The 24735-nt window shown below is 45.7% G+C and overlaps 1 protein-coding gene across 1 annotated transcript in view; it reads left to right on the forward strand.

Moving 5' to 3' along the window:
• Positions 1-24735, forward strand: part of NOTCH3 (notch receptor 3) — a 96640-nt gene that overhangs the window by 67692 nt on the left and 4213 nt on the right. The window contains exons 13-30 of the mRNA XM_069766840.1: positions 7660-7852; positions 8279-8430; positions 8538-8651; positions 10645-10764; positions 11936-12088; positions 12178-12406; positions 13787-13988; positions 16909-17062; positions 17147-17331; positions 17614-17746; positions 17906-18157; positions 18330-18442; positions 18586-19139; positions 21151-21480; positions 21598-21761; positions 21848-22061; positions 22143-22227; positions 22318-22480. Coding sequence (XP_069622941.1) covers positions 7660-7852; positions 8279-8430; positions 8538-8651; positions 10645-10764; positions 11936-12088; positions 12178-12406; positions 13787-13988; positions 16909-17062; positions 17147-17331; positions 17614-17746; positions 17906-18157; positions 18330-18442; positions 18586-19139; positions 21151-21480; positions 21598-21761; positions 21848-22061; positions 22143-22227; positions 22318-22480 — 3510 coding nt within the window. The remainder of the gene's footprint in view (positions 1-7659; positions 7853-8278; positions 8431-8537; positions 8652-10644; positions 10765-11935; positions 12089-12177; positions 12407-13786; positions 13989-16908; positions 17063-17146; positions 17332-17613; positions 17747-17905; positions 18158-18329; positions 18443-18585; positions 19140-21150; positions 21481-21597; positions 21762-21847; positions 22062-22142; positions 22228-22317; positions 22481-24735) is intronic.

Here is a 24735-nt window from a genome sequence, read left to right on the forward strand (position 1 = left end):
TTTTGACTTTTTTTTAGTTAAACGTCCAATTTCCACTACAAACTGGTTGATAAATCAGGGGCTGTAGTCAATAGCTTGGAGCTCAGGCGTAGCTAAGGGTTTTGGTTTAGGGCGAAACTTCTGAGTGGGCCCCTTACCAGGTGACCCTGATTATAACTATGGTGGCGCACCCTAATATTGGATGTACGAGAGCCTCATTGGCTGTTACTGAAAATAATCTCTATACAAAGACCAACACTGATAATACCGCCATATAGTGGTAGATACTGATGCTGCAGAACATACTGTACAAGAGATTACAGTACAGTTATAGTGACTTACCGCTGATGTTCTTTCTGATGGAGTCGTTCACTTTTCACATCTTTTCCATTTTGCCCAGACCGACGTGACAACTTCTTCCAGCCAGGACTCGTCTGCAGAGATTGCAGCAAAGACAATTGTTCACATTTCCTGCACCGTCCCCATCTATCCCCAACCTGCACAAACGCCTTATCCTGCTGATACCCCAATACTGAGCCGCTGCTGCCGTATGTGTCCCTATTACTGCACCTGATACCCCAATACTGAGCCGCTGCTGCCGTATGTGTCCCTATTACTGCACCTGATACCCCAATACTGAGCCGCTGCTGCCGTATGTGTCCCTATTACTGCACCTGATGCCCCAATACTGAGCCGCTGCTGCCGTATGTGTCCCGATTACTGCACCTGATACCCCAATACTGAGCCGCTGCTGCCGTATGTGTCCCGATTACTGCACCTGATACCCCAATACTGAGCCGCTGCTGCCGTATGTGTCCCTATTACTGCACCTGATACCCCAATACTGAGCCGCTGCTGCCGTATGTGTCCCGATTACTGCACCTGATACCCCAATACTGAGCCGCTGCTGCCGTATGTGTCCCTATTACTGCACCTGATACCCCAATACTGAGCCCCTGCTGCCGTATGTGTCCCTATTACTGCACCTGATACCCCAATACTGAGCCTCTGCTGCCGTATGTGTCCCTATTACTGCACCTGATACCCCAATACTGAGCCTCTGCTGCCGTATGTGTCCCTATTACTGCACCTGCTGTGTGGTTCTCTGTGCCCTCTAAATTTTAAAGCACCCCTCTATAATATAGTAATGCCGGGCGCAAGTGCCCTAGAAAACAGTGCCCATATTTTGCCCCCTAGAAAGTAATATTGCCCTGTTTGCCCCTTTGATAGTCACAGTAACCTGAGTTCCCCTATTACAATAAATGCCCACTTTACATTTAATAATGTCCTGATCTCCCCCCTGTACAGCTCCCCTATACACAGTATGATGCTCTTATACACAGTATAATGCCCCCTCACGGTATAGTACCACCCACACAGTATACTGACACCTTAGTAGCCCCCAAATTGTTTGATGGCTCCAACACGCTATGAAGGCCCCACACAGTACAAAGATGGTTGGTGATATCAACTTCCTGTTTGTGGCACATTAGTATATGGGAGGGGGAAAACTTTTCAAGATGGGTGGTGACCATGGCGGTCATTTTGGATCCAACTTTGTTTTCAATGGGAAGAGGGTCACGTGACCCATCAAACTTCATGAGAATTTCACAAGAAAAATAATGGTGTACTTGGTTTTATCATAACTTTATTCTTTCATGAGTTATTTACAAGTTTATGACCACTTATAAAATGTGTTCAAAGTGCTGCCCATTGTGTTGGATTGTCAATGCAATTGTCTTCTCCCACTCTTGACACACTGATGGCAACACTGCAGAAGAAATGCTAGCACAGGCTTCTAGTATCCATTGTTTCAGATGCTGCACATCTCGTATCTTCACAGCATAGACTATTGCCTTACGGTACGAGATGTGCAGCATCTGAAACAATGGATACTGGAAGCCTGTGCTAGCATTTCTTCTGCGGTGTTGCTATCAGTGTGTCAAGAGTGGGAGAAGAGGGTTGCATTGACAATCCAACGCAATGGGCAGCACTTTGAACACATTTTATAAGTGATCATAAACTTGTAAATCACTCATGAAAGATAAAAGTTAATTTAAAACCAAGCACACCATTGTTTTTCTTGTGACATTCTCAATAAGTTTGTGTCACATGACCCTCTTCCCATTGTCAAAAATAAAGTTGGATCCAAAATGGCCGACTTCAAAATGGCCACCATGGTCACCACCCATCTTGAAAAGGTTTTCCCCCTCCCATATACTAATGTGCCAGAAACAGGAAGTTGATATCACCAACCATTCCCATTTATTTAGGTGTATCTATATAAATGGCCTATCCTGTATAATGCACTCCCCATAGGCAGACTCTATATAGTATAATGCACTCCCCATAGGCAGACTCTATATAGTATAATACACTTCCCATTAAAAATAAACAAATACAATACTCGCCTCTCCTCCTCGTTCCCCCGCTGCTTAGAGCACCCGCTTATCTCAGGACACTTGGCGCCAAGTAGTGATGTCATTGCTCCCACTGGCAGTCTGTGTCAGTGACGTCAGACAAAGAGGGGAAATGGTGGGAAAGGGAGTGTGAGGCTCCGGGTCTCATCCGTGCTTTCAACTGTATCTGCATATAGCCGATGCAGTTGAACCTGTGATGCCGCCCCCCGCCGCTCAAGGGCCCCATAGTGTCCGGATGGCAGTGCAGGGAGATAGTCTCACTCCTGCCACAGAGAGTAACTGTATGAGCGTGCTACGCATGTCGATACAGTTACCGGTAGCGTAGCTCCAAGTGGGCCCCCTCAGAGCACGGGGTGCGGGGGACTCCTCTTGGAAATTAAATATGCTAATTTACTCTCCAGAGAGGAAGACTAGAACTCTAGCGCCACCTGTTGGAGGCAACGATCCTAAAAGTAAATATCTCTTCCTAACCAGCTTTGCAATATGACTTGGACTAGAATCTCAGTTTGCAGACAGTGGTTTTTTTTTTTGGAGTGTAACCCACCTCATCAATATACATCCATGGAGAAGAACCTTGGACAGTCATCCTAGAGGCAGCGCTTCAGAGGAAAATATACACAAGATCAATAATGCAATCTGTGTCTGATTCATGCTGCCCGTGGTTTGGGCTCTATCCGCTTCCCTTTAAGTTGTTGTTTTTTCTCCTACGCCTCATTGGGCTCAGGCTCAGAAGCTCTCTCAACCTCGCACTCACTCTCTGCGCTTCAGTATGAGAGTCCTTGGCAGGATGGTAGCAGCCTTGGAGGCGGTTCCATTTGCCAAATTACAACTCCGTCCCTTACAGCATGCCCTCCTGGCTGTTTGGGACAGGAACCCGTTCTCCCTCGACCATCGGTTCTTCCTTCACCAGCGAGTCAGTCTCTCAGGTGGTGGACATTAAAGTCCTCCCTGAATCAAGGGAAGTCTTTTCCTCCATTACATTAACTAGTTGTGACAACAAATGCCAGTCTTCTAGGCGGCTGGGGAGCGGTGTTCTTACATCACAATGCTCAGGGCCGCTGGTCACTTTAGGAATCACGCCTTCCGATCAACATCTTAAAAATTCGGGCAATCAGGTTAGCTCTTCTCCAGTTCGATCCCTTCCTGGCGGGTTGTCCCATCAGGATTCAGGCCGACAATGCCACTGCAGTAGCATACATCAACCGATTAAAGGGGAATCCGCAGCATGGCAGCCATGAACGAGGTAGGCCACATTCTCCGTTGGGCCGAGGAAGACCGCTCAATGATTTCTGCGGTTCATTGGGAGGCAGATTTCCTCAGTCGTCAAGGCCTCAACTCCGGGGAGTGGTCTCTCCATCCTGAGATCTTCCACCAGCTCTGCTGTCGTTGGAAAACTCCGGACATGGATCTGATGGCCTCACGGCTAAATTCCAAGGTTCCCGACTTCATAGCTCAGTCCCACGATCCAGCAGAAATCGGGGCAGATGCACTCGTACTCCGGTGGCATCATTTTCGGCTTCCGTACATATTTCCCCCGCTCCCCTTACTGCCGAGAGTCATCAAGAAGATCAGAGCGGAGAGAGTACCGGTAATCCTGATTGCACCAGATTGGCCGCGCCGGGCGTGGTACGCGGAACTAGTTCAACTAGTCGCCAATGTTCCCTGACAATTACTGAATTGCGCAGACCTGCTATCACAGGGCCCCATTTACCACCAGAACTCCGAGGCCCTGTGCTTGACGGCATGGCCGTTGAGTCCTGGGTTCTAACCCAGGCAGGCTTATCTACGGAAGGCATCTCTACCATGATCAGCGCTAGAAAACCTACGTCTATGCGCATTTATCATCGCACTTGGAAAACCTTCTCCTGGTGCAACGATCGGGGACGTTCTCCTCTTGAATTTTCCATTTCTTCCATCCTCGAATTTTTACAAACGGGTTTGGACTTGGGTCTCGCCCTTAGTTCTCTCAAGGGGCAAATTTCAGCCCTGTCCGTTCTGTTCCAACGCAAGATTGCCAACAGATTACAAGTGAAGATGATCATTCAGGGAGTCTCCCATAGGGTGCCGCCCTATAAGATGCCGTTGGAACCATGGGACCTTAATCTGGTCCTCTGAGTCTTGCAAGAAGCTCCTTTCGAACCTCTACAGGAGGTTTCCCTGTCCTTTATTTCATGGAAGGTTGCCTTCCTGGTTGCGGTCACGTCCATTAGACGAGTCTCAGAGCTGCCAGCTTTGTCTTGTCAAGTTCCGTTCCTGAATTTTCTTCAGGATATGGTGGTTTTGAGAACATCCCCGTCCTTTTTGCCAAAAGTTGTCTCATCCTTTCATCTCAATCAGGAGATTGCCTTACCGTCTCTCTGTCCGGCACCAGTGCATCGCATCGAGAAGGACCTCCACACACTTGATTTAGTGAGAGCTCTCAAGAGATACGTCTCGCGGACGGCGTCCTTCCGCAGGTCGGATGCCCTGTTTGTGCTCCCAGAAGAGCCGAGGAAGGGGTTTCCCGCTTCCAAGGAGACAATGGCCAAATGGATTTGTTCAGCTATTCAGGAGTCTTACCGAGTCAGAGGTCATCCTGTCACAGCAGGGATTAAGGCTCATTCCACTCGGTCAGTGGGTGCATCTTGGTTCATCCGGCACCAAGCTTCGGCAGCACAAGTTTGCAGAGCCGTGACCTGGTCCAGTCTGCATACGTTTACAAAACATCCAGAGGCCTGGATGTCTTCCTGTAGCAGAACAATATTGTATCATACAATTATTAGGTTCTGTAGAAGGACGTAGATCTGGGGATTTATTATGATGGAATATAGGCTGAACTGGATGGACAAATGTCTTTTTTCGGCCTTACTAACTATGTTACTATATTACCATATTCATTCTCAGGCCTTGGCAGATGCGACCGTCGGCAGACGAATTTTGCAGGCGGCTGTGCCGCATCTGTAACCTGTGGGTACAAGGAGCAGTTACAGTTGATTGTTCCCACCCAGGGACTGCTTTTAGGACGTCCCATGGTCCTGTATCCCCCAATGAGGTGTAGGAGAAACTGGGATTTTTGTGCACTCACCGTAAAATCCTTTTCTCCGAGCCAATCCTTGAGGGACACAGCACCCACCCTGTTAGCCTAACGGCGTTGGTTTTCTGTGTTGGCTTGGTTTTGACATGGTTCATCCTGGTTAAATGTTAAGCTCCTACTGCTTTGTTACCAAACTGGTTCACTTGGAGCCAGCAGGAGGGTGTATACTGCAGGGGAGGAGCTATTATTTCTGTATTACTTAGTGTCCTCCTAGTGGCAGCAGTATAAAGGTACCGTCACATTTAGCGACGCAGCGATATAGACAATGATGCTGATCGCTGCAGCGTCGCTGTTTAGGTCGTTGTGTGGTCGCTGGAGAGCTGTCACACAGACAGCTCTCCAGCGACCAACGATGCCGAAGTCCCCGGGTAACCAGGGTAAACATCGGGTTACTAAGCGCAGGGCCGCGCTTAGTAACCCGATGTTTACCCTGGTTACCATTGTAAAAGTAAAAAAAAAAAAAAAACAGTACATACTTACATTCCGGTGTCTGTCACGTCCCCCGGCGTCGGCTTCCCTGCACTGTCAGCGCCGGCCGGCCGTAAAGCAGAGCACAGCGGTGACGTCACTGCTGTGCTCTGCTTTACGGCCAGCCGGCGCTGACAGTCAGTGCGGGAAGCTGACGCTGGGGGACGTGACAGACACCGGAATGTGAGTATGTACTGTTTGGTTTTTTTTAACTTTTACAATTGTAACCAGGGTAAGCATCGGGTTACTAAGCGCGGCCCTGCGCTTAGTAACCCGATATTTACCCTGGTTACCAGTGAACACATCGCTGGATCGGCGTCACACACGCCGATCCAGCGATGACAGCGGGTGATCAGCGACCAAAAAAAAAGGTCCTGATCATTCCCAGCGACCAACGATCTCCCAGCAGGGGCCTGATCGTTGGTCGCTGTCACGCATACTATCAAGATAATGGTGGAGAAGACCCTGGTGGACCTACCAAGCTCGATCTTCCTACAGAGCGTTCATCCATAAAGTCGCCATGACTCGAAATCGAGCTGAAGGCTAATAACCATAATAATAATACGTTAATAAGATAAGTGAGAAGATTACAGCTCCTGGTGACTAAATTAAGTTTTTCTGTGCAATGTCCTGTCCTCATGGCCGTATCCATGATCTCTGTGGTTTTACACCAAATAGCAGGGTGCCCGAAATAACAACTCTACTAAATCTACAGTCCGGAGCTGTTCCCAAAATGCCATTTTTGTGGTTGGGTCAGGATAAAAGCTGTATGTTAATAAGATCTCTCCTTTCTGAGGCTGTTTACATGCAGAATGCCCCTTCTGACTAATTACAGTCATTATCTGTACTGTAAAGTCTGACGACCTCCTGTAGTTTTATGGTGGGGGGAGTTTTCTTTATATAGCGACCAGGTGGCTGGTAACTTGGATGGTTCACACACAGACAGCTGGCACTGCTGACCCATGTTGGCTCTTTCCCTATATAGTTCCTTGTTTGTTTGTTTTTCTGGGTTTTACTAAATTAATTTGTGGGTTTTGTTGTTTTTTTTGGCTATTTTTGGAAGGAGGATTTTTTTTTTCTATTTTCTCCCATGACCGTAGCCCTTCATTTGGGACCATAAATGGTCAGCGAACGTAGTGGCCCGTCCTAATGAAGAGCAGATGGCAATGGTATTTGGGAGAGAGTGAACATTTTAGGAAGCTGAGATAATAAAGGAAAATAGTAGTGGGAGAGGCTGGATCGGCAAAGTCACTGACTGACTCAATCATGTTCTTGGATGACATCCGTTATGGTCGTCCGTACCAGCTATTCCATAGCCCTGATCTTCAAATTTGCTCTGTAAAGGAAGAAAAATTGAAAGATTTGCCTCACAGGTTCTTGAAAATTGTTATAATGGTTTCCCCTTCTCTTAACCCCGGCACGAATATATGATCAGAATCATAACATTGGAGCCGACACAGAATGTACACAAATTTTTTTCACACTGTCAGACTAAAAATAAAATAACAAAAAAAAAATAATATATAAATAAATTAATAATTAAATAGAGAAAAAAAAATATATATATATATATATATATATATATATATATATATATATATATATATATATATATATATATATATATATATATATATATATATATATTTATATATACACATATATACATACACACTGACAAAAATATCCTTTTTTTTATTTATTTATTTTTTCTCCCAGGTCCCCTATGTAATATAAAGGTGTCCCCCTGTGCATCTAACCCTTGCCAGGCCGGGGGTACATGCCAGGTTGTTGAAACTGGCTTCCGATGTGTGTGCCCAGAGGACGGTGGCCCTCGTGACTCTGTGTGCAACCCCATTCAGCCTTGTATACCCGGGTGCATTCACGGGACATGTCGCAAATCCACTGATGGGTAAGTGTTGAGGAGGTCAAGCATAGGTTTATGCCAGTTCTTCCATTAATATGACTAAGCTGTGGTTAAATTTTCTTATGCTTGAAAGTTGACTTATAACACAGTGACAAAGGTCTGCAGCTCTCCAGTACAGTATGCTTTAGTTTTTTTTGCCATTTTCAAGATTTGTGGTTGCTTTGAATTAATGGGAACGTTTTTTTTATTTTACTTCAATTCAATGACTGCAAACAGTACTTTTGAAATGCTAAGTAAATATTAGAAAGTTTCCCCCTTTACATTAAAAAAGTATTCCATTGCTGCATTTCTTTACCATATCCGCTTCATGAAGTCTCTTCTATAGAACCCGTGCAATCTTACATTTAACCCTTTCTAAGTCTATTCAATGAGCTGGTCATTAATGCACTAATTTGCCCTGTTTGATCCAAGGTATGCATGTGAATGCCACCCTGGCTGGCATGGCAGGTCATGTGACAGACGGAGCACCGACAGCTGTTCTAGCACTTTTTGCCAAAACGGTGGAACCTGCATGGTGGACCACACGGGAGCACCAGTTTGCCGCTGCAGAGATGGGTTTATAGGTACTTTTGCACAACTGGTGTTAAGAACGCTTAATCCAGCATACAAGTGATTAACTTTCTAGAGTTTGATTGGCTTTCTTGTATAATTTGTGATTTTTACTTTCTAGGTAACTTGTGTGAGACCAATATTAATGAGTGCGCCCCGGCTCCATGCCTGAATGGAGGGACGTGTGTGAACGGCATTTCGGGATACAGCTGTCTGTGCACACTGCCATATACAGGTATGTGAGAGCTGTCCACCGAGTGATCATTCATCAGATTGCTAGTTCTCCTGACTCTCAGGAAAGCTCAGCTCAAGTGAGCACTCCAGTGTTATCTATGAGATCCACTGCCAGGCCCTTGCCACCTCTGGAACTCTCCACCCCTGTCTGCCTCTGGGACTCTCTCTCCTCCACCCCTACCCACCTCTGGGCCACTCTCTCTCCTCAGCCCCTGCCCACCTGTGGGACACTCTGACCTCTGCTCCTGCCCGCCACTGGGACACTTTCTCTCCTCGGCCCCTGCCCACCTTTGGGACACTCTCTCTCCTCCACCCCTGCCCGCCTCTGGGACACACTCTCTCCTCCGCCCCTGCCCAACTGTGGGACACACTCTCTGTCATCTGCTCCTGCCCACCTCTGGCACACTCTCTCCTCCGCCTCTGGGACACTCTGTCCTCCGCCCCTGCCCACCTGTGGGACATTCTCCTCCGCCCCTGCCCGCCTCTGGGACACACTCTCTCCTCCGCCCCTGCCCACCTGTGGGACACTCTGTCCTCCGCCCCTACCTGCCTTTGGGCCACTCTCTATCTGTCCTCCGCCTCTGGGCCACTCTCTCCTCCGCCCCTGCCCGCCCCTGGGCCACACTCTCCTCCGCCCCTGCCCACCTCTGGGCCACTCTCTCCTCTGCTCCTGCCCACCTGTGGGACACTCTCTGTCCTCTGCTCCTGCCCACCTCTGGGACACTCTGTCCTCTGCTCCTGCCCATCTCTGGGACACTCTCTCTGTCCTCCGCTCCTGCCCACCTCTGGGACCCTCTCTCTCCTCCGCCTCTGACACTTTCCTCCGCCCCTGCCCGCCTCTGGGACACTCACTCTCTTTTCCGCCCCTGCCCGCCTCTGGGACACTCTCTCTCCTCCGCCTTGGGACTCTCTCTCCTCCGCCCCTGCCCGCCTCTGGGACTCTCTCTTTCTCCTCTGCCCCTTGCCCGCATCCCTTGAATCTCGCCCACCTCCATCGTAAGGGGGGGTGGCATACGCTTTAGAGGGTCAACTGATCCTACTGATATCATTGGGTTTGCCTGACTTTAGTCTAACGTGTTATTATGCCTAAATGGTCAGTCATGTAAAGCAGATGGAGGTTTTTTTTTTGTTCGTATGTCTCACCAATTCTCTTGTTAATGAAGTAGTCCGATTGAAGTGGTGTCCGAGTGACATCAGTGGGCCTTGAGTGTAAAGCCGGCCATCCTCTTTAGATAGCTGTCAGCCAAACTCATTCTGCCAACAGGTTTCTCTCTCAACTCCACCCCCCTTCATATTTTAGAAATGCTCGGCCGAGCGTTCTTATGTTTTCAGTGGGCAGAGGGAAGAAAGTTGTAGCCAGACTTCTGTTACCAGCAAATCTCCCATGAAATTTCAACAGTCCGGCTCTTCCCTTCTTCGACCTAATCTGTCAGGGGAGAGCCAGAACTGCTCTTTACTAGTGATGAGCGAATATACTCGTTGCTCAGGTTTTCCAGAGCACGCTCGGGTGACCTCCGAGTATTTATGACTACCCGGAGATTTAGTTTTCATCCAGCAGCTGAATGATTTACAGCTACTAGCCAAGCTGAGTACATGTGGGGGTTGCCTGGTTGCTAGGAAATCCCCACATGTATTCAAGCTGTCTAGTAGCTGTAAATCATTCAGCTGCAGGGATGAAAACTAAATCTCCGAGCAATCATAAATACTCGGAGGTCACCCGAGCGTGCTCTGGAAAACCTGAGCAACGAGTACACTCGCTCATCACTACTCCCTACTGATAAGATGGTTGACCTTTATCTAGTGTGTATGGCGCCCTAAGAGACAGACATGTTTCTAACTTCTAATAAGGGTCCACAATAGGATAAGGGCCTTCTTTGATTTTCCCCCTTTTTTTTTTTTTTATTTAAACATAACACGATGGGGAATTACTTTTTACTATTATTGTTGCAAAAGGTTTGTGGTTTTTTTTTTTTAACCATATATTTTCTTAAAAGGTCAGACCTGTGAAACCGTGCTCGCTCCCTGCAGCCATGAGCCCTGTCATAACGGCGGGGTCTGCACGCCCACCTCAGACTACGAAAGTTACACCTGCAAATGTCCCCTTGGCTGGAATGGTAAGTGGAAAATTACAATTTAAATATGCATTGCATAACCTCAAAAATTGCAAAAAATAGGTACCGTATTTTTCGCTTTGTAAGACGCTCCGGATTATAAGACGCACCCCAAATTTTGAGGAGAAAAATAGGAAAAAACTTTTTTTAATAAATTGGTGGGGCGTCTTATAATCCATGCGTCTTATTACTTACCAGGGGTTGTGGCTGTGGTGGATCCAGGGTCCCAGGGTCATTGCTGGAGGCAGGAGTGGAGCATTGCTGCAGGCTGGGATGAGGGGGTCTGCAGGGGGCTCCGGTGCTGCAGGGGGGCTCCTGTGCTGCAGGCTGGGATGAGGGGTCTGCAGGGTGGCTCCTGTGCTGCAAGCTGGGATGAGGGGTCTGCAGGGGGCTCCTGTGCTGCAGGGCTGTCTCCGATGCTGCAGGGCTGTCTCCGGTGCTGCGGGGGGCTCTGGCGACATTTTGTGAAAGGCCAGAGCCCCCGGCAGTTCGTCCATGCGTTCCTGTATGACTGACTCCAGGAAAATGGCCACCGGAATCTCGGGAGATGAGATCTCAGCGCTGAAATCTCATCTCATCTCCCGAGATTCCGGCGGCCATTTTCCCGGAGTCAGTCATACTGGAACTAACTCCGGGAAAATGGCTGCCGGAATCTCGAGAGATGAGATCTCAGCGCTGAAATCTCATCTCCCGAGATTCCGGCGGCCATTTTCCCGGAGTTAGTCATACTGGAACGCAAGGACGAACTGCCGAGGGGGCTCTGGTCTTTCACAAAATGTCGCTAGAGCCCCCCGCAGAACCGGAGCCTCCAGCATCACCCGGGGCAGCAGCGGACGACACCGGCGGCGGGCAGTAGCGGCGGCGGACACCCCCTCATCCCAGCCTGTAATGGTAAGCGGTATATCCGCTTTGTTAGACGCACCCACATTTCCCCCCAAAATTTGGGGGAAATAAAGTGCGTCTTACAAAGCGGAAAATACGGTAATTAGGAAACTAATCTTATTTTTCATTTTAAACGGGGAAAAAATACATAAACGTGAGATTTTGCATTTATTAAATTCTAAAAAAAAAAATGTATTCGGTATATGGTTTCAATTGGAAGAAAATGTAATGGTTTGAGGCAAAGTATAGCTTCTTAACAGTATCACGGACGCTCACATCTTTCCTGTTACAGGTGATTCATGTGACATTGACGTGAATGAATGCAGCCGCAACCCTTGCAAAAATGGCGGCCAGTGCACCAACCTCCCCGGATCCTACAACTGTGCCTGCAGACCTGGCTACACAGGATCAGACTGCGAGACTGACATTAATGACTGTGCACCTAGTGAGTCACTTTTGCATCTCACAGCGAAACTAGACAGATGCCATCAGTCCCCGGTGGTTGTAAAACTCTCTCGTCTGCCTTTTTCCCAGATCCGTGCCTTAATGGCGGCACCTGCAGAGATGGGGTCAACTCCTTCGCCTGCACCTGTCTGCCTGGATTCACAGGCTCAAGATGCATGAATGAAATTAATGAATGTCTCAGTAACCCCTGCCGCAATGGAGCAACCTGCTTGGACTACGTGAACAGCTACGTGTGTATCTGTGCCCCGGGATACTCAGGACCGCTTTGTGAGGCCAACATACAGGACTGCACCGATAGGTAATATCTTCACTGATCGTTTTCTTATCTGAAGTTATTTTCTCACTCTTACATTTACCCCTCTCCCCCACTTCAGTAGTACTATACTTGTGTTATATGCAGGGTAAATTATGTGTAATAATGAGAAATGACAGGGAAAAAGTATTGAACATGCTTACTCAAATGTATTTAATACTTCGTACAAAAACCTGTGTTGGTGATGATCGCTTCAAGACTCTTCCTGTATGGAGAAACTAGTTGCAGGCATTGCTCAGGTGTGATTTTGTCCCATTCTGCCACACAAACACTCTTCACATCCTGAAGGTCCCGTGGGCTCCTTCTATGACCTCTGAGCTTTAGTTCCTTCCATACATTTTCTATTGGATTCAGGTCCGGTGACTGGCTCGACCATTCTAGCAGTTTTTTTCTCTCTCTGAAACCAATTGAGTTTCCTTGGCTGTGTGTTTGGAATCATTGTCTTGCTGAAATGTCTTGCCTCATTTCATCTTCGTCATCCTGGAAGATGGTTGGTTGGTATGGTGTTTTTGGAGTGATATGCAGTGCTTTTTGATTTGATATTGTGTGATATGCAGTGCCTGCCACTATGCAGGGGTCCTACAGCACAGCTCCACAGCACTGTGCATAGCACATACTCAGGACTAGCGTTATCCAGGTGACACATCACTACATCAACTTTGCACACCTCTCATTCCAAAGATAGTTAAGGTTCTTGTAGGTAGGACCAAAGCGCTATCATACAATGGTGGCATATCCCGACTATATACCATTTTATAAGATGGGAATAACCTTTTTTTTAAAAAATAAATAAAAATCCAGTAAAATATCTTTTTTAAACTGAGTATCTCCAATTGCTGCTGCTCCGTTGATTTTGGAACACTTTTTGTTCTTCTTCTGTGGCCCTCTGTTCCAGAGTTATGCCCTCAGGTAATAAAGGTGCAAGTTTTCCCTTTTAACCAACTGGGTGTATATCACAGAACTTGTCTGTGGGCGTGTCTGTGTTTTTGATTGGCCAGCATCAGAGCAGAAAACGCCCACTCAGTTCTGTAGTTTACGCCCAGGAGGTTCAGGGGGAAAAATTGCACCATTATTAGAGGAGGGCAAAACTTTGGAACAGAGGGGCACAGAAGAAAAAGAAAAACTGTTTCAGAATCAGTGGAGCAACGCCAACTGGAGGAGGTACTCTGTTTAAATAAAAAATAAAAAAAATATTTTTTACCTATATTTATTTTTTTCATTTCCATTTATAATTTAAATACAAAAGATCATATTCATGGACAAAAAAACAATCTGCACTCATGATGACTAAGTTTAGACGTATATTTGGCAATATCTCATTCATTCTCTCTTGGTTGATTCTCCATTTCCATCTTCTGACCACAGTTCATGTTTCAATGGCGGTACGTGTGTGGATGGCGTCGACACGTACAGCTGTATCTGCCGGCTCGGCTTCACCGGGTCTCACTGCCAGCATGAAGTAAACGAGTGTGACACCCATCCCTGCCAGAACGGAGCCACGTGTGTGGACAAGGTGGAGTCCTACCGCTGTATCTGTCCCAATGGATACACAGGAACTCAATGTCAGGTAAGGTAGACAACCAGAAATGAGGCCACTAAATGTGGCTGTGAGGACCAGCCAATTTCTGATAATTGCCATGTAAAGACCATTGCAGGAGCATTACCAAGTGGACATGTTATGATCCGTTATTTAGTGTGGTACTCCAGGGCGCCTTTTGCAATTTGAGAAACCTCCTCCTTTCTTCTTTCATAATGTCACTCCCATCATGCCTCAGGATATGGCGTACTGATTTCAAGCTGAGAGGAGCTTTTTCTTATGTCTCTGGTCATACCCTATTGAATTATTCACTTTGAACTATCCAAAAGGGCTGTGTAAGGCTACTTTCACACTAGCGTCGGTATGGGTACGTCGCTAAGCGTCGTACCGACGCACTTTGTGAAATTTGTGCACAACGTGGGCAGCGGATGCAGTTTTTCGACGCATCCGCTGCCCATTCTGAAGTTTGGGGAGGAGGGGGCGGAGTTCCGGCCGCGCATGCGCGGTAGAAAATGGTGGACACGACGTACGAAAAAACGTTACATTGAAAGTTTGTTCGTGCCGACTGTCCGCCAAAACACGACGGACGCGACGTGTGGCCATCCGTCGCGATCCGTCGCGAATACAAGTCTATGGGCAAAAAACGCATCCTGCGGGCACATTTGCAGGATCCGTTTTTTTTGCCCAAAATGACGGATTGCTAATAACGCAAGTGTGAAAGTAGCCTGACACGTGACATAAGTTACTCCTGCCCTTTACTTCCTCCCTGCCGATGTCAGGTGCAGGAGATAAACTGAATGGGAAAGATCAAGTTAAGGATATAGATAGTATTTAGATATAATACTACAGAAATCAAATCCTTTTTTTTGTTTGGGTATTAACTCACTATCTAATAAAGTCCTGTGATTACAGCAGCCTCTGCATTCAGATGAGCAGCGTGTAGGAGTGTACTAATAGGAGATGGAGGGTTATAATAATAATAATAATAATTTTATTATTATTAGGGTTCTGACAAGTGTTGTATGAGCTAGCAGGCTTGTAGAAATAACACTCGACTAGGTTAGAGCTTCTGGCCGCTTCCCTGTGAATCAGTCAGACAACATCTGCACCACAGATTATTGAGCTTTTCAGGATAAAGATTAGAAAATCCATGTACATGTTCATTACATAAATCAATAGTACACGTGAAAATAAGCAATTTTGTAATTTATCTTATGAGAGAAATTTGCTTCTTTCTAGGCCAAAATTAATCAGATAATATCAAAATTCTCTAATCTGAGGTAAAAATTTCTACTCAGTGAAGACAGACTTTCCCATTACGGAGATAGGAGATGTCCGTTGCTATGGATACAATTCTGTCTCCATAATGGGAAAGTCTGTGTTGACTGAATACAGATTTTTTACCTCAGAATTGAGAATTTTAATAACTGATCAATTTTGGCCTAGAAATGAGCAAAATTCTCTCATAAGATATATTACAAAGTTGTTTATTTTTACGTGTACGATTGATTTACGAAATAAAAATTAAAACGACTATTTACTCTTTAACCCCTTACCGGCATCGGACGTACTATACCGTCCGATGCCGGCTCCCCTGCTTTGATGCAGGGCTCCGCGGTGAGCCCGCACCAAAGCCGGGACATGTCAGCTGTTTTGAACAGCTGACATGTGCCCGTAATAGGCGCGGGCAGAATCGCGATCTGCCCGCACCTATTAACTAGTTAAATGCCGCTGTCAAACGCAGACAGCGGCATTTAACTACCGCTTCCGGCCGGGCGGCCGGAAATGACGTCATCGCCGACCCCCGTCACATGATCGGGGGTCGGCGATGCTTGTGAATGGTAACCATAGAGGTCCTTGAGACCTCTATGGTTACTGATTGCCCGTCGCTGTGAGCGCCACCCTGTGGTCGGCGCTCACAGCACACGTGCAATTCTGCTACATAGCAGCGATCAGCAGATCGCTGCTATGTAGCAGAGCCGATCGTGCTATGCCTGCTTCTAGCCTCTCATGGAGGCTATTGAAGCATGGCAAAAGTTTAAAAAAAAAGTTTAAAAAAATGTGAAAAAAATAAAAAAAACATAAAAGTTTAAATCACCCCCCTTTCGCCCCAATCAAAATAAATCAATAAAAAAAATATCAAATCTACGCATATTTGGTATCGCCGCGCTCAGAATCGCCCGATCTATCAATTAAAAAAAAGTATTAACCTGATCGCTAAACAGCGTAGCGGGAAAAAAATTCGAAACGCCAGAATTACGTTTTTTTGGTCGCCGCGACATTGCATTAAAATGCAATAACGGGCGATCAAAAGAACGTATCTGCACCAGATGATGAAAAATGGAGACGCTACGAGTATCGGAAAATGGCGCAACTTTTTTTTTTTTTTTAGCAAAGTTTGGAATTTTTTTTCACCACTTAGATAAAAAATAACCTAGTCATGTTTGGTGTCTATGAACTCGTAATGACCTGGAGAATCATAATGGCAGGTCATTTTTAGCATTTAGTGAACCTAGCAAAAAAGCCAAACAAAAAACCAATGTGGGATTGCACTTTTTTTGCAATTTCACCGCACTTGGAATTTTGTTTCCCGTTTTCTAGTACACGACATGCTAAAACCAATGATGTCGTTCAAAAGTACAACTCGTCCCGCAAAAAATAAGCACTCACATGGCCAAATTGACGGAAAAATAAAAAAGTTATGGCTCTGGGAAGGAGGGGAGCGAAAAACGAACACGGAAAAAACAAAAATCCCCCGGTCATGAAGGGGTTAATTTCTTCATTAGTTCAGAGCGCACTCTTCATAAAAATCTATTGAAATGAAGAGCTTTAATACTGCCCGCTAATGATCAGAACATAGAACTGAACAGCAGTACTTCTTCTATTGGATAAAGTCCTCTTTTTTTTTTTTTTTTTTTTTTTTAACCCTTTGTTCAATTCATTATTTCAGAATCTAGTGGATTTGTGCCAGAGTTATCCCTGTAAAAATGGTGGCCGGTGCATACAGAAGGGCCCCTCTATCCACTGCGATTGCCCACCAGGATGGGCAGGGATTTATTGTGATGTGCCCCGCGTCTCTTGCGAAGCGGCGGCCAGTAAAAAAGGTAGGACGGAGATTTCAGCTGAAGGTTGAGAAGAACATTGACACCTGCAGTACCTCCATGTAATTTGGTCTGTTTGTGTCTTAGGTGTTCGTCTAGATCAGCTTTGTCACTCGGGGGGAACATGCATAAGTACCGGCACCTCTCACAAGTGTTATTGCCGAGGGGGCTACACTGGCAGCTACTGTGAAACCCCCATTAATCAGTGTGACCCGGACCCATGTCAGAATAGAGGTTCCTGTCATAGTTACCTGGGTGGATATGTATGCGAGGTGAGTAAGGATGACTTATTAATTATCATAATAATTATAATAGGTTTTCATTATTTTTTTTATTATTGATTTATTGTTGTATTTTTTACTGTTATTTATTATTATAATACATATTTTAATTGTTTCTTATTGTTTTCATCATCACATTTGATCTTAATAGTTTGTATTACATTTTGCTGTTATTACATCTTATTTTAATTGTTTATAATATTTTTATTTTTGTATGAATACATACTTTTTTATTTAATATATATATTTTTTTTTTAATTTCCCCTCATTTAGTGCCCTGCTGGATTTGAAGGAAAGAACTGTGAAATTGACATAGACGAGTGCCAGTCCCATCCCTGCCAAAATGGAGGTTCCTGTATTGACTTGATTGGGCGCTACATCTGCTCTTGCCCTCCTGGCACCCTTGGTGAGATCAAATTATTTGTTTTTATTTATTTATTTATTTATTTTTTTGTTTAGACTATTGATAAGTTGGCTTATATCTAATATTATAATAACTCCATTACCAGTGTCTGTTCCCTGGCTTTGTATTCACTTAACATCCCATTTTCCCCATATTTTACAGGAGTGCTCTGTGAGATCAATGAGGACGACTGTTCCTCGCTCACTAATGCAGGACTGCCCAAGTGTCTGAACAACGGGACCTGCGTAGACAAAGTTGGTGGTTACCGCTGCAATTGTCCTCCCGGTTACACTGGCGAGAGGTGCGAGGGTGACATCAATGAGTGCTTGTCTGGGCCCTGTGTCGCCCACAACACCCGCGACTGCGTCCAGATGGCCAATGACTATCAGTGCATATGCAAGAACGGCTACACGGGTAAGGAGAATGAGAAAATGTCTTCTCATCTTGTTAGAATTGCCATTCGTGAGCCTCAGAAGTTTCAGGGAGCAATCGTGGCGGCCATTTTTTTGGCGCCAATTTTCATGCAGTTTCACTATAGTGACTTCCTATTTGTTTTTGGGCTAACACGTATGTGTGACCTTTTCAGGTCGGCGATGCCAGAGCGTAGTGAACACTTGCGAGTCCCGACCTTGCCATAATGGCGGAGTGTGTCGTGTCACTGTAAATACCCCTCTTGGATACACTTGTCGCTGCCCCTCGGTAAGTATTTTTCTTTTATACCCTTCTTATTAAACCAGTAAAAGTCAGTGGGACATCCATTATGGCAGTGGTTGTCCAATCTAGACTGCCCTTTAATTACCACTCATTATTCACCCAATTTCTTTTCTTATTTATTTTTTTAGGGCTTTTCTGGCCCCTCATGTGAGCATACAGTAAAGTCCTGCCGAGAACTTACCTGCCCTTCCGGCTACACCTGTGTCCCCTCACCCCAGGGCCCTCGCTGTGTTTGCCCGCCTGGCATAGATTGTCGGCTCCTCAATACCACGCATGCCCCTCGTCTGTCGTCTTGTTCCCCTTCTCCATGTCAGAACAATGCCCAGTGCGTCCATTCCCCCAAATTTCCTTTCTTCAACTGCATTTGCCCACCTGGGTTTTTGGGACCAAGGTGTGATGTTAAACCTCCCATAGTGAGTTTCCCACCCCAGGAGCCAGAATGTAGCCCCCCTCAGTGCCTTAATAAAATAGGTGACGGCCATTGTGATAAGGAGTGCAGCTCCAAGGAATGCCAATATGATGGCGGAGACTGCATCTTTAAAAGAGACGACCCGTGGAAGAACTGCCCTCGACAAGACTGCCGGGCCCGCTTCAACAACTCGCAGTGCGATCCCCAGTGTGCGACCGCAGAATGCCTCTACGATAACTTCGACTGTCGAGGAGGAGGCGAACGCAGCTGCAAGTAAGAAATTAGGGTTGGGGAGCTGCACCCTTGTTGGAGGAGCTGATGGGTGGCGGAGAGTTGTATGTTTGGGTGCGAGAAGGGGCAGTTTTGTTTCACCACCAAGCTGACTTAGGGAGACTCACAGGCCAGGCAGTGCTACCTGGGGAAAAAGTATGTAAATTTGTTCTCCTGGCACAAGAGAACAGTCTCTCTAGTGCCACCTATAGGGCTCCGTCAGTTGGCTCAACCCATTTGTATTGGGCCAACTTTCAATCCAAGAGCTGTAACTTTTTTTTTTTTTTCTTCTTCTTCTTTCATCCTCATTGACATAGCCAAATGAGGACTTGTGTTTTGTTTTTTGCTTTTTGTCGCCATTCACTGTTCCACATAATGAACCGAAAAATGTGGGGAGTCTAAATGCGGTGAATTGGTGAGACAGAAAACGCACTTGTGCGACCGTTTTATTTTTGATTTTTTTAATTTTTTATTATGCAATATCTGGTAGCACAATTCTCCAAGTCTGTATGAGTAAGGTGATGACAATCTGCATGCATGTAATTTTATATTTTAATGCTTTGAAAAGAAAACAAATTCTAAAGTTTTAGTTTGTTGTCAGTTTGGAAGATTTTCTGTTGAAGGTCTTGGGGTTTTTTTGTGTGGTGAGCTGTCGTTTTTATTGGTTCTATTATTTGACTTTTTGATGGCTGTTTAATTCCTTTTTTTTTTTTTTTTAAAGATGAAATGATCAAAAAATCTACTTCTAGCTTTCTTTATTTATTTTTTTTTTTTTTCCTTTACAACCTTTACTGAACAGGTAAAGTAAGGCTACTTTCACACTAGCGTTAACTGCAATCCGTCACAATGCGTCGTTTTGCAGAAAAAACGCATCCTGCAAAAGTGTTTGCAGGATGCGTTTTTTCTCCATTGACTAACATTACGCGACGCATTGCGACGGATTGCCACACGTCGCAACCGTCGCGCGACGGTTGCGCCGTTTTTCGGCCAACCGTCGGCCGCAAAAAACGTTCCATGTAACATTTTTTGCAGCCGACGGACCGTCTTTTCCGACCGCGCATGCGCGGCCGGAACTCCTCCCCCACCTCCCCGCACCTCACAATGGGGCAGCGGATGCGCTGAAAAGCAGCATCCGCTGCACCCGTTGTGCGGCGGAGGCAACGCTAGCGTCGGTAACCTCGGCCCGACGCACTGCGACGGGCCGGGCCCGACGCTAGTGTGAAAGAAGCCTTATTTGCAATATGCTATTTTTTTTTTCATTTTTTTTTTTCGAATGGGAACACAAATTAAACTCTTTATACATGTATATCTATTCATATATATACGTACATACCTATTATAATATAATATAATTATTTTTGACTTTTTTGCTTTTTTTGTTTGCTTGTTTTTTTTTTTTTTTTTACTTTAATTGTATGTGCTTTTGAGAGAGGAAATTAAGAATCTCCCCCTTCCTTTTACACCACAGAATCTAAACAATTAAATGCCAGTGCCGCCATCTGCAATCTGGGCTACCTCAGATTGTGGTTGTTAGAGGAAGGCGCCAGCTGTATAACAGTCGGCACCTGCCACACATGGAGCAGGCTCAGCTCCTGTTCCGCTGTATGCACATGCACCCTACGTCCACAACATGTACATGGCAGGGTGCGCAAACGGCTAAACAAGTTTTTGCAACATGCCTCTTAGGGCGCCTAGTTCTTCAGATCCACGATGAAGGATAGGACCCCACTAGTGCACCACCACAATAGTTTCCTCCAAAATATAGATGCCCTTCTGTAGATAGACTGCTGTCTCTCATTCTTGTCCCTCATCAGTGTGTAGTGCTGGGTAATAGGAATTTGATAGAGTAGGAAGTTTGGTGACCGGAGAAATGAATGATGACCAGGAGAACACTCTTCAACTTGCGCTTCGCTTTATAAAATCCCATTATGACCTTTGTCAGACAATGGATAATATGATGCATATGAGTGCACTTTTCAAATTTCTTTTTTTTTTTTTTTTTTTTTTCTTAAAGCCCAGTCTATGCAAAATACTGCATGGACCATTATGGAGACGGGCGCTGTGATCAAGGATGCAACTCTGAAGAATGCGGATGGGATGGCCTTGACTGCGCCGGAGGTCGGGATGGAGAACAACTAGCAGATGGAGTGCTGGTCGTAGTGGTTCTGCTTCCTCCTGAGCAGCTGATGAAGCAGAGCACGGCCTTCCTGCAGAGCCTCAGCGCTATCCTGAGGACCAGTCTTCGATTTCGTCTGGACAAAAATGGGAAGTACATGATCAAACCCTACCGAAAAAGCCAGACGTCACAACGACGTGTTAGAGAGCTGGATCATGATATTATAGGGTGAGTACAAGGCTGCCCTTATTAGGCTGGTGTATACATATGTTCTTGCCATCACATGTGGAAATGAAGGAGTCAACCCAATTTTTGAGGGTTTGTTTTGTTACCGCCCATATACAGATCTGAGGTGTCACTGGAAATTGATAATCGCTTATGTAAGAAACAAGTGGACGACAAAGAGATGTCTGAATGTTTCCCCAATGCAGAGAGCGCGGCAGACTACTTGGCCGGACTCAGTGCAGTTGACAAGCTGCATTTTCCTTACCCACTGATATCTGTGACCAGTAAGTCCTGTTCCAAGGATGAGGGGGTGCAGAAATAATAATAGGAAAATAGTGGCCATCATATGACTGTCCTGATCTCTACTCAGGTCATAAAAAGGAAGAAGAAGAAGAAACCTCTGCTTTCCATCTGCTGCCACTAGTGGCAGTGGCCGGACTTCTGGTTTTGGTGGTGGCCATATTGGGTGTCCTGGTGTCTCGCAGGAAAAGAGCACATAGCACACTGTGGTTTCCTGAAGGATTCATCTTAAAGAAGGAGAGAGACCGCCGGGAGCCTGTTGGTCAAGATGCTCTTGGGCTCAAGTAAGGATGAAACAAAACCCCTTATAGACCATGTCCATGGTCACTGCTGATACCATGATCATCTTGTTGATGTTTTCCCAGGAACATTGCCAAAGCAGAACGTCTCATGGAAGATCCATCTGAAGACTGGACGGAGACCGACTGCCCTGAGACGAAAAGACTCAAGGTAATGCAGAGTTTTCTAGATGTTAAACTTTAGGCTGAACCAAACTTTACAAGAAAAGGAATTAACTCACTTTTGTTTTTAATTCTGAAGACTGAGGAGCTATCACCATGCCGGCAGGATCCTGTAGACCCCCGTCCCTGGACACAGCACCACTTGGCAGCCGCAGATATTAGACTTCCTCCAGCTACAGCATTGACACCACCTCAGGGTGACTATGAAAGTGATGGCATGGATGTCAATGTACGAGGTCCAGGTGAGGACAAAGACTAGAGTTGTTACTCTTCTTGTCTAGTGACACCACACATCTATCAACTTTTAAGGCAACCTCATACACATTACTTAGCTGCCAGACAAACAGTAATTCGGCCGACCGATATGTCTCTCGAATTTCCCATGTACAGAAACATTCGGCTTGGCAGAGCATTCTTATGTTCTCCGAGAGGCTCCTCTTACAGACACTTATCTCCCAGAGAACAAAAGGATCGGCCCCTGGAAATCCACCAGGCCGGATCTATCTCGCTCCTGATATAATCTTTAAGGGAGAGTTAAGAAACCCCGCTAATATTGAAGGTTTTCTTGGACTTATTTTCCTGCTGGCCGCAGAATCTAAAAGTACATAAGATCCTTATTTAAGCAATAGGCCATAAAGAGCCCGTCATCAGAAAATCGCCTATCGGCCTTTGTTTTGTCATGCTGAATCTGCTTGCAGGGCCGGTTTTAGGCAAAGTAGGGCCTTTGGCAAAAGTTTAAAATGGGGCCCCAAATGCTGATATATTGCACATCACACAGAAACATTTCGGTTGCATTTACATGGGCTGAGTTCAGGCCGCTAAACGAGTGTGATTGCATGTAGCAAAGCCGCGGAGACACCATCACGTGTTTCTCAACGCAAGCAATAAATAGCCAGGTCTTTCACTGGAAAGGAACAACCACGGGAAGGGCAGCATCCAAAAAGGAAAACCACCTATGCCAAAACATAGTATCCATCCACAGACAGCTGTTTCGGGGTATTTGCCCCTCATCAGTGTGGAGTAGGAAACTGGCTATTAGGAGCAGTGCCTGCTTAAAGGACTATAAACATAAGGATGAATGACCTTGGGGAGATCAAAACATCCAACACTGCGGAGACACCATCACGTGTTACTCAACGCAGTGATCCAGAACACTGCTCCCATCCCTTATGGGAAATATGCAAATCCATGTAGAAAAGCCGCGGAGACACCATCACATGTTTCTCTAAGCAAGCAATAAATAGCCAGGTCTTTCACCGGGAATGAACAACCACGGGAAGGGCAGCATCCAAAAAGGTAAACCACCTATGCCAAAACATGGGTTCCATCTAAAGACAGCTGTGTTATCCATCCACCATCACGTGTTTTTCAACGCAAGCAAGTTTATAGTCCTTTAAGCAGGCACTGCTCCTAATAGCCAGTTTCCTCCTCCACACTGATGAGGGGCAAATACCCCGAAACAGCTGTCTGTGGATGGATACCATGTTTTGGCATAGGTGGTTTTCCTTGTGGATGCTGCCCTTCCCGTGGTTGTTCCTTCCCGGTGAAAGACCTGGCTATTTATTGCTTGCGTTGAGAAACACGTGATGGTGTCTCCGCGGCTTTTCTACATGCATTTGCATCCACCGCGGTGTTGGATGTTTTGATCTCCCCAAGGTCATTCATCCTTATGTTTATAAACGAGTGTGATTGACAATATAGAAGTCGTTTGACGCTTCTTTCCTGGCCTCTTTACGTCGGCTGAGGAACAATGATGGGGACAGAACAATCACTATTAGATCAATCTGTCCCCATACAGTGTCATGTTATCAGCAGCATATCTGCAGGTTACATCGACGATGTGCTGCTGAGAACAATGATTTTTGTTCCAGCATAAGCAATCCAATCACTCAATGAATAGGCAGCATTTTGCTTGTTTAGTATAATACACACCATAGTCCTCCACATAGTATGATGTACCCTACAGGCCTCCATAGTATAATGTGCACCACAGTCCACTGTATAGTATAATACACCCCCATAGTCCTCCATGTAGTACAATTCACTTCCCATAGTATAATACATCCCATAGTTCTTCATATAGTATAACATATTCCCCATAGTCCTCGATACAGTATAATGCAGCCCACATATAGTATAATGCAGCCACCCCATAGAGTATAACGCACCTACCCCACAGAATATAATGTAGCCCCCTCATAAAGCATAATGCAATCATCCAATATAGCATAATGTAGCCCCCCATAGAATATAATGTAGCCCCCCATAGAATATAATGTAGCCCCCCATAGAATATAATGTAGCCCCCCATAGAATATAATGTAGCCCCCCATAGAATATAATGTAGCCCCCCATAGAATATAATGTAGCCCCCCATAGAATATAATGTAGCCCCCCATAGAATATAATGTAGCCCCCCATAGAATATAATGTAGCCCCCCATAGAATATAATGTAGCCAATCCCCATGGAATATAATGTAACCCCCTCATAGAGTA

The sequence above is a fragment of the Ranitomeya imitator genome, chromosome 4 (genome assembly GCF_032444005.1).
Source record: "Ranitomeya imitator isolate aRanImi1 chromosome 4, aRanImi1.pri, whole genome shotgun sequence".
NCBI lineage: Eukaryota > Metazoa > Chordata > Amphibia > Anura > Dendrobatidae > Ranitomeya > Ranitomeya imitator.